This window comes from Eurosta solidaginis, chromosome 4 (assembly GCF_040869045.1).
Source record: "Eurosta solidaginis isolate ZX-2024a chromosome 4, ASM4086904v1, whole genome shotgun sequence".
In the NCBI taxonomy this organism is placed as follows: domain Eukaryota; kingdom Metazoa; phylum Arthropoda; class Insecta; order Diptera; family Tephritidae; genus Eurosta; species Eurosta solidaginis.
Genome location: NC_090322.1, coordinates 164,466,927 through 164,481,012, shown reverse-complemented (window position 1 = coordinate 164,481,012; position 14,086 = coordinate 164,466,927). Strand labels below are relative to the sequence as shown.

Here is a 14,086-nt window from a genome sequence, read left to right as displayed (position 1 = left end):
CCGTTTTACAGCTACGATTTGACCTGAATCCAAACTGTCTGTGAGAAGGTTATTATCCTGCACATAAGTATTTATCTGGCAGTGTAAAATTCGTTCGACGACCTTGGAACGGAAAGGCAGAATAGCTATAGGTCTATACTCCTTGTTTTGCTTGGGGATTGGGATTACCCTAGCAACTTTCCAACATTTGGGAAATACACAGGACGTCAGCACAGAGTTAACCAAGTAGGTTACGTGAGGAAGGATTTTAGGAAGAATTATTTTTAAAAATTTCGGACATATACCATTGTTGTAGACGGCAAGACTTTGAAATAAAACGCACGAGAATATTTTTAACAATACTATTTGTAATGTTTTTATATCTGATAAAAACGGATTCATTAATTACATTCAATTGGTTATATCGAATTAATTCAGGACTTACTTGTTCGTGCTCTTCCAATGTTTCTTTTCAAAAGAAAGAACCAGATGCACACAAACAAGATGGCTATTAACAGAGTTGCTTTGTTAACAGAGTTGCTTATAAAGTACGTATTTTAAGGAATATAAGAAAAGGTTTAAAGTACTCGGTACATAACTATTTGATATTAATTTCTATCTATAACATCCTCCTCTCCCTGATTCGATTCACTGCCGGGAGAATCACCCTTTACGTCGAGTACGGCAATCTTTTAAGCAGGCCTACGTAAATTTCCAGCAGCAGTCTTCACCAAGACTGTCCTAACTTGACCATCGGCTGCCGCCTTTGCTTCCAGGACGATGCCTTTCTTCCATCGCCCACGGCTTTCGTTGTCGTCGCATACAGTCACCACGTCGCCAACACATATCGGCTTTACTTGTTTGAACCATTTTACGCGTCTGGTCAAAGTCGGAAGATACTCGAGAACCCATCTCTTCCAGAACGTTTGCTTTAACTGTTGTGATATATGCCACTGCTTTCTTAGACATCCCACTCCTGGTACCTCAGCTGCTTGGACGAAGTTGGGAGACCCCAACAGAAAGTGGTTTGGAGTAAGCGGTTCATCGTCGCTGTGCTCAAGCGGAACATGTGTTAATGGACGAGAATTCACAAGATTCTCCGCTTCTATAAGGAGGCTATGTAAAGTCTCCAGTTGCGGAGCTTTTTCCTTTAAAGTGAACTGCAGGACCCTTTTTACTGTGCGAACCATTCGTTCCCACACACCACCAGCTGACGGATTCGCCGGAGCATTGAACAACCACTCGATGCCTCTGCGGCAGCATTCACTAGAAATTCCCTTTTCAACCTCTACCCACGTTTCTTTGCTAGCACCTACAAAGTTTGTGCCTCGATCGCTTCTCATACGAATTGGAACGCCCCTACGGTTAATAAAGTTGCGACATACAATAACGGCGGCGTCGGTAGATAGGTCTTTCGCTAGCTCCAGGTGAATAGCCCTAATCGTAAGACAAGTAAAGATGGCCACCCATCGCTTTTCATGACGCCGTCCAATAGATACCATGACTGGACCGAAGTAGTCCACGCCTGTGAATGAAAATGGTCTTACAAACGGGGTAAGCCTGTCCTTGGGGAGTTGACCCATCAATGGTGTTTGCGGAGCGGCTGCCAAATTTTTGCATAGTTGACAACTTATTTTAATTTATCTTAACAGACGGCGAACGCTTGGAATGCAATACTTGTATCGTATAGCGGCAACCATAGACTCGAAATTATGGTGATGAAACACTTCATGGTAATTTTTGCCTACCAAGAAAGACAGCGGATGACCTTTAGGCAGTATCACTGGTCGCTTAGTTGATGCGGGTACGCAATTGGCCTAATCGATTCGGCCACCCAAACGCACAACACCATCTTCATCCAATGTCGGACATAATTTCTAAATCGAGCTGCCTTTACTTACTGGCGAACCACTGGACAATATTTGCATTTTGTCCGCAAACTCAGTATTTTGAACTAGACGGTAGATAAAAGACTCTGTTTGCTTTATTTGTGTCGCCGATAATGATTTATGTACAATGAAATCTTTCTTGTTTGCCAGCGAACGAAATTTCGATACTGCTAATCGCACCCACGTCATTATTCGGAGAAATTTGTACAAGTTGGTATATTTAGCAAAAGGCACAACATGATCGTATGTCTGTATTGTATACAGTGTTTTAGAACGCAGCTCGGTATCGATACCTTCCTCAGCAATGTCTTTTGGAACAGTAGGCCAACTATCTGCGTCCCACTTTAAAAATTGAGGACCATTAATCCATTTACAATTTGAGTCAAACTTCTTTGGACGCGTTGCCTCGCCAGCGGGATTGACACACCCTGGCACCCATCTCCATTGGTGCACCTCGGATGACTGCAGCACTTCTGATACGCGATGAGCGACGAACTGTTTATAGCATCTAGGGTCGGATCTAATCCATTGGATCACAGTCTTGGAATCCGTCCAAAATAGTATCATGTTAGGTGTAACGTCGTGGCTGGCGATTATGACTTCCTTCAGCGGAACGCCTATAACGGCAGACTGTAACTCTAGGCGAGGTATTGACAGCGGTTTAAGTGGACTACACCTTGACCGTCCAGCGATAAAGATGACATCTGTTTTATTTTCGTAGCTCAAGCGCCAATAAGCAACAGTTGAATATGCAAGCTCACTTGCGTCAACAAAAATGTGCAGCTGAATGTCTGCCTTTTCATTAAAAAACTCCTGGTTATAACATCGTGGCACCTTTAAGTCTTCTATGGTTCGCAAACCTTTGTACCAATCAAACCATTTTTCATATATGTCATCAGGAATGGGGTCATGCCAACCCACGTTCCGCTGCCACAGCCGTTGTAGCAATACTTTAGCGCAAACCGTAGCGCTACAAAGCAAACCGAAAGGGTCAAATATTGACATTAATACGCTAAGCATTTCCCCCTTTGTGGGTTTACGCATACCATCTATTACCGCCTTTGGTACCCTAGCAAACGACAGCTTAAAACAGAAGTAGTCTCTTTTCGGACACCAGTGCATACCAAGTACCTTTTCAGTGGTACCTTCCCCCTTACAGGTGCTAACTTCCCCTTGCGAAAGCGGTGCTGAACTGTTCCCTACAGCTTGCATAAGCTCTTCAGAGTTGGATATTACGTTTCTCAGTTCAAATCCCCCACATGCGTGTATTTCTATCACCTTCTTAGTTACCTCGATAGTTTCCTTAATGTCGTTGAAGCTATCCATATAGTCGTCGACATAGTGGCGTTGAATGATAGCTTCGACTGCCCTCGGAAAGGTGTCTCGAAAACTTTCAGCGTTTAGATTCTTAATGTATTGGGCGGAACAGGGCGAACTAATTGACCCAAATATCATAACTCTCATTACATATATATCTGGAGGCTGGAGAGAATTTCCTCCTCTCCATAGAAAACGTTGTGAATTTTGATCGTCGTCGCGAATCAATACCATGTGAAACATTTCACGTATATCTCCACATACGGCTACCTTTCGTAGTCGAAAATTAAATAAAATATTTACCAATGATTTCGGTTGGTATTCAGACGGACCTTTCAACAAAGCACTATTTAGCGACATATCTTTAATCTTTGCGGCAGCATCAAAAACTAAACGGCGTTTATTTCCTTTATTTGGGTTGGTTGCTACAAAGTGTGGCAAGTACCATGTACGATCATCAACGTTGTCAATCTCAGCCACTGATAACTTTTTTGCATAACCCTTGTAAACGTAATCATAAATTTTTTGTATATACCAATCACGATATTCGGCATCTGCATTCATTTTTGATTCGACTTGTTGTAATCGCTTTACAGCTGTGTCAAAGCTTTGCGGAAAGGTAACATTATCACTGCGCCACAGTAAGCCAGTTTCATATCTATTGTTTATAAATTTTGTAGTATCCCTGAGCAATTTTTCTGCTCGGATGTCTGCATCTGATCGGACTATTGGTACTGATTTCACTTCGAAATTATCAGCAACGAAATACTCGGCGATTTGCTGATTGAGTTCATATAAACCTGTTGCTTCAATGTTTACATGACCCACCACCCGCTTTCTTCATTTGATCCAAAAATTGTCCACCCTAATTTGGTTTGATGTGCCGCAAAACCTTCATCAATATTTAAAACGCTAGTGGGTCGAATTAAATGCGTATGTGGCAAGCCTACCAATAACTGTGAAACTGCATTGCAATAATCAAAAATATATTTATCTCTAAGCTGTTTGTGTTTACATATAAATTCGCCTAAGTGCAAAGACTGTTCGGGCAAGTACAATTTTTTTGTTGTTTGTACACCGCTCATTTGGTATTTTGTGGATTCTGAAAAAATATCCCCAATCTCAAATGAAACTCGCTTTGATGGTTCACTCGTCGTTTGATTGCCTATCCACTTGAGGCGAAGCATGTCAGCTGATTTATAAACTGAATGCAGCGAAGTTTGAAATTCACTGACCGTGGCCACTGGCTGCTATCTTGTTCGCCTTTATTATTTGTATGTGTATTATTATTAGAATTTTCTTTGTGCAACAATCGGTTGTGGAATCTATCACAGCCTTGCACTCCACATTGTCGTCGTTTTGTGCAGCTATATAAATTATGGCCTGGTTGCAAACAAGAGAAACATAAATTGTTTTTCTTCACAACATTCCATCGATACGAATACTCAGCGTCTTTAAACTTTTGACATTTAAACAAATTCTGGGTTTCTTCACACATTGAACACTTTTTATCATCTTTGTTTATAGACAGTACTGGCCTTGTTTGCAGTTTATTTCTGGTAAACGATTGCTCATGTGCAGAAGATTGTTTCACTGGCATAACATCAGTGGCCATTGACACATACAACGCAACTGTTTGAAACCAGTTCGCAAAATCTCTTACAGATGGGTACGGTTGCTGCAAAGTTAGTATGTGGCGAGTCCACTCTTCTCTTTTGCTAAACGGTAGCTTGCTCAGTAATTCATCCAATAAAATTGGATTGTTTAAATGAGGAGCGGCGCCGGAACTTTCAAGGAAAGCCGCTAAATTTGAAACCATTGTACTGAAATTCAGAATGTCAGACATCTTCATGCTACTGATGGTACGGTATGCACGTGCCTTTGCAATCTGGCTACGAACGAGTAACTCTGGGAAGTGATTCAACTTGTTAGCGCGCTTTAGTTTTAAGCGCTTTCTGTAGACGTAACAAGTTTTCCAAATCTGTGTAGGCATATAACCTAGTGGTTTCCTTATAGGCTACTGAAAACATTGGCCACTCTTCTGGCGATCCATGGAATTCGGGTAAATCGAGTACTTTGCGTATGGGTGGATGGACTCCAAGGCTTGCTGGCAACTGATTATAATTAACAATTGGATTTATGGATGAAACGTGACTGGAAACGTAAGGAGTTCTAGCTGCGTATACTGATGGCGTGGCTATTGAGGGAGGATTCGGGTTATTGGCAACGTATGGGAAAGTGGGATTGACAAATGTAGTGTTAGGCGGTGTTGAATGAACCGCACTACCGGATGAGGCGACAAGAATGTTTGGGCATATGCCAGCATTGGCATGAGTGGTGTTAAATGCAAGGGCATGGGCGGCGTGTGAATAAATTGAATATTGATTTGCATACATACCATTGGCGGCGCTGTTGACGTAAGCGCTGGCAGCATTATTCGTTGAAGTGATTGTGTTATAAATTTTTGAGCTTTTCGAGCTAGTGGCATAAGAGGCAGTTGTTGAGGTTATGTCAGCTACTGTGCTGACGACGGATATGTTGGCGGGTGCAGCTTCCGTGCTTTGTCCATTACTGACATTGTGGACATTTTCATTTTGTTGGCGACTAATTATATTTTGCAGGTTGACCTTTTCCTGCTCCGATGAGGCTAATGCCAATTGCAGTTGCTTTACGTGCTGTCGAAGCTCTTCTTCGGCATTTTTGCATGGTGTAATTGTGCGATTGGATTCGTCGTCACTGACTTCGTTGCTACTAGGCATTTCGATAATTGTATTTTTATAGTTGCGCAGATTATATCTTCGGAAGCTTTTTTGTTCTATTAGTGATGAATTTTTCATCGAGTGCAAATAAAATATAATGCGGTACAATTCTCGATGAACAAATATAAAAAGAATGTTGTAGACGGCAAGACTTTGGAATAAAACGCACGAGAATATTTGTAACAATACTAGTTGTAATGTTTTTATATCTGATAAAAACGGATTCATTAATTACATTCAATTTGTTATATCGAATTAATTCAGGACTTACTTGTTCGTGCTCTTCCAATGTTTCTTTTCAAAAGAAAGAACCAGATGCGCACAAACAAGATGGCTATTAACAGAGTTGCTTTGTTAACAGAGTTGCTTATAAAGTACGTATTTTAAGGAATATAAGAAAAGGTTTAAAGTACTCGGTAAATAACTATTTGATATTAATTTCTATCTGTAACAACCATCGAACCCCATAGCATTAGACTTTACTGGAAGAATGGCTTGAACGACATCACAATCATCGATACTAGCGAACTCAAGAGGACCAAAATCAACATTAGCGCGAATACAATAATTGTCAGAACATATATTGTCAGTTGAGATTGGCAGATTTACAAAATTTATATTTATCTCGTTAATGTCTACATCAGGGAGGACAGAAATATCGCATTTGGATTTTCCGATACCAATATGTTTAATCGACTTCCAGGTTTTTTTCGAACTCAAAGCAGCACTGAACTTGTTATTATAAAATTTCTGCTTTGCTGACCTAAGGGCTTTGTTTGCAGCGATCCTAGCTGCTTTAAAGCAGTTGTGAGCTTCCAGGGTTTTGTATCTTTTCCATCGTGAGTAAGCAAGGTTACGCTGGTGAATTAAGTGTTTTAGATTGGCACTAAACCAAGGGGTATTATTGTGTGTAGCAGCCTTGAGTTTCACTGGCACATGGTTGTCGAAAAGCCTAATAATATGGTTCTGTAGGAATGATGCCTGATCATCGACCGATGTTAGCGTACGAATCAAGCTCCTTTCGACCGACTCCACTGCTGCATTAAGGGAACTGTAATCTATGCTTCTAAAATCACGATACGTAAAAGAACATTGGATGTGTGACGTTTGAAAATTGTAACTAAGAAATATCAGATCGTGTTTTGAAAAGCAAGATGCCGACAATCGATCGTAGTGGAGCAATTTCAGGGGATCATTCACAAAAAATAAATCCAGCAAAGAAGAATTTGAGTAAGTAAAGTGTGTAGGTGAAGTTAAATTGGTAGGAAAAAGTCCAAGAGACTCCATACTTAGCTTTAGAGTTGAGTCGACAAGAAGGTTGGAGTTGAAATCCCCAGCGATGATTATATTATCATAGCTTATAAGTAGAGGCTCGAGAAATTCAATAAAGCCAGAGAAGTCAACTCCATGATTAGGTCTGTATGCACAGCCGATAAGAAGCCTTTCATTATTTACAGAGAACACGTCTACGAACACATATTCGACAGAATCACTTGGACTAGCACTGCAGCAAAGTTTACCGGATAAACTACTTTTGACATATATAGCAACACCACCACCATGACCACGTCTATCAGCCCTGAAAAGTTGATATCCATTTAGTTGCACCAAATCATTTTTGTGACATGAAGAAAACCAGGTTTCGGAAATACATATAACATCTATATCAGAACCCTCAGATATGAATCTCAATTCGTCCAACTTTTTATATAGGCTTTGCGCATTGAGATGGATGACTTTGAGCCCTTTAGTACGCTTGCTGAATACGCGCAACAGTGTATGTAAGCAGTCTTTGGAACTAGACAACCTATAGTCTAGGACCATCACTATCTATGGGATATAAAGAATGCTCTGCGATGCGTAACAATAAAGACAACATAAATGATTGTTTACAAGTATGATGGGGAGAGATAAAGACGGAAACGAAGAGACTCATGAACTTAATTTTGATGATTTTCGTTCGTTAATTAGCCCCCAAGGAAGTTTAATTGGCCCTTCAATCGTTTACATTGATTTTCATAAGGTTGGTTGATCAGCAGTTTTATCTGGTTATGGATAAGCCAACATTAATTTGCCCTTTACGTCTCTGCCTTTTCTTAAAAAACTCATTATCGACTATCAACAAAAAATCGTTGTTTTACAAAAATAAAACTATCGAAAGTGCCATCGATAGATTTGCATCTCTAACGAATAACACAATTAAAAAAAAAATTGGATAAAACCCTGAGTTGTTTGACCATAATCCCTAGAACCAAAAAAAAAAAAAACCATAATAACTTATTGTGTAAAGATATACAAATGCATAATGGACTCTGAAGCAGTAGAATTATCAACTGGAGTTAAGACGATCAGCAGGAATAAGTTAAGGAAAAAACAGAAGAAGCAAGTTGCAGCTGAAGCTGCTGGTGATATATCAGACGGAGCAAAAAAACATAGGAAACGTAAAAGACATCATTATAATGCTATTCGTGCATTAATGGAATTCTATTTTGGCGATGCGAATCTCACAAAGGATCGTTATTTGAAACAACTAATCGACAAGGATCCATGTAGCCACTATCATTGAATATTATTAAATTTTTTACGATTGTTAATTTTTCTCATTTAATACAGATGTACCATTGGAAGAATTTCTTAAATTCAACAAACTTAAAGCGCTTACCACCTCCGTGGAAGCAATTGCAAAGAGTCTTTCAAACTCGCAACTGCTGGAACTGGATGAGACACAATCGAAAGTTAAACGCAAAACTGCACTACCAGCAGAGCGTAATGTCGACCACAAGACGCTCTATGTAGAGGCATTGCCTGCTGCAGCTGATCACGACTGGGTACGGCAGGTGTTTGAGCGGTTTGGATCAGTAGTTTATGTATCCTTGCCCAAATATGCCAAATCGGGGAAAATCAAAGAGTTTGGATTTATTGAATTTGAACAAGAAAGTAGCGTTGAAAAGGCAATAAAGGCCTTTCAAGAATTTAATGGTGTATTACGAATGCAAGAAACCGATCCATCAGAATTGCAGAGTGTTAGATCTTATATTAAAGAACATAATGAAGAAACGGCTACTGATGATAAAGAGATGGCTGATATTGAGCAGAAAAAAGTTAAAAAGTCAAAGAGAAGAGTGGAAGACGAAGTGCATGGTGAAGGTCCTGCGATAAAAAAGTCAAAAACTGAGAAAGATGTCTCCGAGGCCACTGAAACTGGCGCTAGCACTACAAATGATGAAGGCGAAGGGAATGACCAGCAAGTTGCTGCGGAAGATGTAAGTTTGAAAAAAAGACGGAAAAAGAAGAAGAAAACCAAAAATCTAGAGAAACGTAAAAATGAAATTGACATGAATGCAGACGCCTCAATTTATGAGCTAAAAATCCTACCCAAACGCGATTGGAAGCGTTTGCGCAACAAATATTTGAACTTACAACGTGAAAAAGTAGCAGAATTGAAACGGAAAGCATACGAAGAAAAGCAGCAGCACGCCAGCGAATTTGCCGCAGGCGGCAAAGATGCATTAGAAGATTCCAATCCATCACCCGTTAAGCAGAAACCAAATCAAAGTAAATTACGTAAAATGAATATGAATTTCTATGGAGCCGGCGAAGAAGAAGCAAAAACGCAACCAAAAGAGTTAAAGCGTAATCCTGCATTGGAGCGCCCGCCGCTTTTTACATACGCCGAAGGTTTAATAGTCGAGGTAGGCTTCTTGAAGAGTTGTACCAATGTTAAAGAATTTAAAGCAGATATGCGCCAATATGCGTCAGTAAAATACGTTGATGTCAAGGAAGGTGCTATGCAAGCTTATCTACGTTTTGATACAGGTGAAGCTGCAGCAGATTTTGTACGTCAAGTAAGCTGCGCAGAATATAATTGTAAGTTGTTGAGTGGTGAAGCGGAGGCGGGTTATTGGAAAAAGATTGAAGCAGATCGCGAAATGAAATTTAATAAATTAGTAAAGGTGCCACAGAAAAGGGGTAGAGAGAAAATTAAGAAGCTCAAAGCAAAACACATATATTTAGAAGACAAAGATGATTAATTTAATTCTGCTTCATACGATGCAACGAAATATGAAGTTTAATAAAATGATACAATAACAAAATTTGCTTTTTAAGAATCTAATACAGTTTGCTTATTTAATCTATATTAACGTTAATACCTACTATATGTATAAAGAACCATCTGCTGGTCCCAAATAATGCAAAGATATCAATAGAACATCAATAATAGTCCACACACCCAAACCACCAAAACTGAATAATTTTCCGATTCCCTCCTGCCAGTGACCCAAATAAAACCGATCGGCTCCAAAACCACCCAATGTTATGCTAATAATTAGCGCAGTACTCCAACGATATCCCTGCGTCCAATTGCATTTCAGATTTCGCGTGAACGAACGGTTGCCTAAACAAAAAACGTCGGAATGCACAGTGCAGTTGGTACGATAATAGTGCGGATTTACAGAATTGCAATTCCCACGATGCGAACAAGCTTGCTGCCATATTTCCGTTTGATAACAATAACGACAATTCATTTGTTGTACAAATGTTCGATTACCTTTGCATTGTACATTATCTAACGCTGTACATGTGATATTAACATCACGTCCATAGTGACATGAGTAATTGTAATTACAGCGTATACATGGAAACGGAAGTAATGAGCATTCGCTATCTGGTGCACGTGAACAAGACACATTTGTGTCATTGATACTTTTGATAGTAAGTGGTATGGCGTCGTTGTTTGTCATATTTTTCGTTTGGCCTTCGAATTTAGTTTCAGTCTCCATTAAATTACCAGCAGTTTGACTTTGACGGATGCCACTAAATATGAAAATCATGATGAGCGCCAAAGCTGACCGCATATTGATAACAATACAATGCCGCTGAAACATGTTCACTTTAATTAGAATTTAAAATGCGTGAATGTTTATTTTTTCAGAAACCATAGAGTTGAAGACTTGTGCATAAATAAATAAACAAAATGCAAACAGCTGACACAATATCGATAATGTGCCAAATATTATCAAGTGTAGCACATCTCTATTAAACTCGCTACACCACTAGCAAACGACAGCCACGGGCATGGTACAATTACCAGGTAGAAGCATTAGCGAAAATGCAACCCTCCCGTGTATTTTGTTGTTACCGATTGTACATAAAGTGTCAATCGTTCTTTCAGTTTCTTCTGTCAAAAGTGGTGGAAGAAGAAAAATGTCACATGTAATTTTCGTCAACAAAGCCAAAACAAAAAAAGAAAAAAGTTGGTTTGCTGATGAAGCTGGAGGAAAAAGGCATTTTTAATGGAAAATAAAGGTAATTAGCTGATTTTTAAATGATATATATTTAATTTATTGTTATTATTTATTTACATATAGCAGCTGAATCACTTCTTCAACGTTTCCAGCGCATCAACTCTTGGTAATTCTATACGACAGCATGACACTGATAATATGCGTCCATAAATATCGAGAAAAATTATTTTGTGTTGGACAAGAGATATTTGCAAAAGAAGTTGAAAATTTTCATGGGCGCGTTGTAATGTCGATGATATTTGGTACCCACAAACAAATTGTGGACATAAGTGTTTTGCGCAGATATAGTTATAGTCTACAAACCGGTGTTGGATCCACCCAGATTAATTTTTTATAAGCGCGTCCGAAGGCCGCCAACGCAAAAATACTATGGATCCCACCCCGGTCTCGAAGCATTACGGGGTAATTTTTCGGTTTTTTGGGAATATCTTTTGAACGAGCTAAAATTTTTCTTTTCCGCCTTCGGATTATTGTTATTGGATTTGTTGCTGCATGTTATCTTGTACTCAAAGAAATGGAATATGATAAGAAATTTATAGATTTTCTGTCGAAATGTTTATATGATCGCATCACTTCAAGATTATCATATGGTATACATATGTAATGGTGATCCAGAGCAAAGGTATAGTGGTTTATTAAATTTATCATTACTTATGGCCTTAAAAGATGTGGCGTTGTCTAGTGCCTCAGCATGTACTTCTGCATCACTGGAACCTACGTGGGATTGGAACTGATGAGGATTTGGCACATAGTTCAATAAGGTATACGAGTTTACCGTACTGAATTGTTTAGTTAATTTGACAGTAATTTATTGTTAAATTTTTATAGATTTGGTATTAGTTGTTTTACCACAATTGAAGAGGTTGATTATATTACCGATACCTGCATCAAACATGTCGAACGTTTACGTGAAATGTCTCCATTATTGGAGATGGTTCTAGAACCAATTGATTTGAAAGATATCCAATGGTCGCAACATTAATTTTGTTTATGATATATAAATAAGGGACCGTTTTGTATTGTATGCATCTTTTAGTGTATGTATTTATATTCCAAAGCAGTTTAATGTAAAGTGAGATACAACTTTTTAGGAATTATATTGTTCCTACTTTATCTGCCTAAGGTCGTTATTTTGTAGTATTAAAATTATATTGGGAAATGCTATTGCTAAATGTTTTTTGTAGTGGACCTTATCTTCAATACATGTATGTATGAATACTAATGTTACTGTCTCTAAGAGATGTTGAAAATTTGGGATGAGATTGTATATAAAATGCTGAGTTAATATTCACCTCTATTCTGCATTTCGATTACGTTCCCGTTCTCCGCTCCGCTTTAATCGAAGTTTGGTATTATGCATTACGACGGAATCGTAAAGAGAAGAGGAAGAGCAAATGATTTTTCGAAATCATCTGTTGGTACGGAATGTGTGAACATTGGAACAAAATAAATTAAAGCAAATTTGTAAAAAACACTGAAAAACGTTTATATTTTATTATCCACGCCATTTTGTACAAAATAAAGCAATAGAATATATTGCCGCAGTGTTATATTTTTTTGAGTGAAGTGCTTTCATAATTGTAAGTGTGTTTTTGTCGTTCTTTTGGCCAATTCCCTGCCGTGGCCACCAAGTTTTGTTAAAACGGATTCCTGCACGTATATAGTTGACATTTTCTGAATTTTAAGGATGCTAATTTCATTGCACTGGCCTAAAATACTTTATAAAGGTTTATTTATTCCTTCCGCAAGGATTGTTTACGTTTTCGCTTCACCTTCCTCTACGCCGGCAGCTTGCTTTGGCATATAACTGGACCCAACGAACAGACACAAATTATAACTGTCTATTATAATAGAATCAATAGCCGCGGGCATATTTGTGGAGTTGGAAAGCAATGCATACGAAAATGGCCAGACGAGAATGGAAAGGCAAATATTGCGACATTTGTGTAATCCATTTGAGATGAGTGACGAATTGTAAGAAATTGAACTTAAAAGTGGTAAAAAAAACTCTCGACTTAACAAGGATGCTTTCAAGTATGTGTTAGATACTTTTGCGGGGCAAATACGTCCAAGGACTTCGACATCGACATGTTGTTTTTCACCTGGAAACATATAAAAAACAATCATCATCAAGCCTTCTACGTTTCTTAACAAGTTTTACTTACATTTTTGTTAAAATTCTGTTATAAATTAATAAAAAAATAAAAATAAAATATTTTTCCGCCAACTAATTTGCAACTTAGAAAAACGGAACTACGATCGAAATGCAGAATACAAAAAATCGAACGATTCGAAGTTGGATCGAAAGAGATTGGAACACAGAATACCAAAATTGCCAAATCGAAAAAATTCCAATCCAAGTCGAAATGCAGAATAGGGCTGATTATGTTCATGAATAAGTACTGATTTATTTTAAAATTTCATGTATTTTGTAAAGTAAAAATTAAGTAATTTAGTAACCTAATAAATATCGAAGATACATATATACATAATAACGTTTAACGTTGGAAACTCGTCGTGTCGGTATTTGAGGTGCAGATTTCTTTGAAGGATATGTACTCCATGTCTTTAAATGTAATCTTTTTAATTAAAAAAAGCACGGGTGTGTTGAAAATTTCAAATGAGTCGCTATGCCACAGAACTTTGGGGTTCAGTGCCATTGCATGGTTGTTTTGATCCAATTTTTCTTTTGGCTCCTCTGTTCGGAACCGATTTTGCTTTCGGTAAAATTTTTTTATACTAGTTCGGTTGTAGTACTGACTTCAATTACGCTTCCGGGTTTTCCTTCTGGCTCTAGCCAGGAGGCTTTTGTAGCAATTTCGGCTTTAGGTTGGAT

The 14,086-nt window shown here is 38.4% G+C and overlaps 3 protein-coding genes across 3 annotated transcripts; 1 reads left to right on the top strand and 2 right to left on the bottom strand.

The window, feature by feature from the left end:
- Positions 1–4,075: 4,075 nt before the first annotated feature.
- On the bottom strand, positions 4,076–6,226 carry LOC137248300 (uncharacterized). Its single transcript, XM_067779173.1, has 3 exons — positions 6,216–6,226; positions 5,584–6,153; positions 4,076–5,382 (listed from the first exon to the last, which is right to left on the bottom strand). Exons 2-3 carry the CDS (start codon positions 6,020–6,022, stop codon positions 5,114–5,116), a joined length of 708 nt encoding a protein of 235 aa, XP_067635274.1. The 5' UTR covers positions 6,023–6,153; positions 6,216–6,226; the 3' UTR covers positions 4,076–5,113.
- A 1,889-nt stretch (positions 6,227–8,115) lies between these two features.
- Larp7 (La related protein 7) lies at positions 8,116–10,058 on the top strand. Its single transcript, XM_067783654.1, has 2 exons — positions 8,116–8,493; positions 8,558–10,058. The coding sequence occupies exons 1-2, from the start codon at positions 8,250–8,252 to the stop codon at positions 9,973–9,975; spliced, it is 1,662 nt and encodes a 553-aa protein (XP_067639755.1). The 5' UTR covers positions 8,116–8,249; the 3' UTR covers positions 9,976–10,058.
- On the bottom strand, positions 9,954–10,923 carry amx (almondex). Its single transcript, XM_067783655.1, has one exon. The coding sequence runs from the start codon at positions 10,828–10,830 to the stop codon at positions 10,099–10,101; it is 732 nt and encodes a 243-aa protein (XP_067639756.1). The 5' UTR covers positions 10,831–10,923; the 3' UTR covers positions 9,954–10,098.
- Between the last annotated feature and the right edge of the window lie 3,163 nt (positions 10,924–14,086).

What these genes read in the sequence shown, in the direction of transcription:
- LOC137248300 (XM_067779173.1), bottom strand. Translation starts at nt 6,022, where the DNA reads ATGAAAAATTCATCACTAATAGAACAAAAAAGCTTCCGAAGATATAAT. An exon ending in CGTCAACAGCGCCGCCAATG is followed by an intron (nt 5,383 to 5,583) that starts GTATGTATGCAA and finishes CTCCCTCAATAG; the next exon opens with CCACGCCATCAGTATACGCA.
- Larp7 (XM_067783654.1), top strand. Translation starts at nt 8,250, where the DNA reads ATGGACTCTGAAGCAGTAGAATTATCAACTGGAGTTAAGACGATCAGC. An exon ending in ACTAATCGACAAGGATCCAT is followed by an intron (nt 8,494 to 8,557) that starts GTAGCCACTATC and finishes CATTTAATACAG; the next exon opens with ATGTACCATTGGAAGAATTT.
- amx (XM_067783655.1), bottom strand. Translation starts at nt 10,830, where the DNA reads ATGTTTCAGCGGCATTGTATTGTTATCAATATGCGGTCAGCTTTGGCG.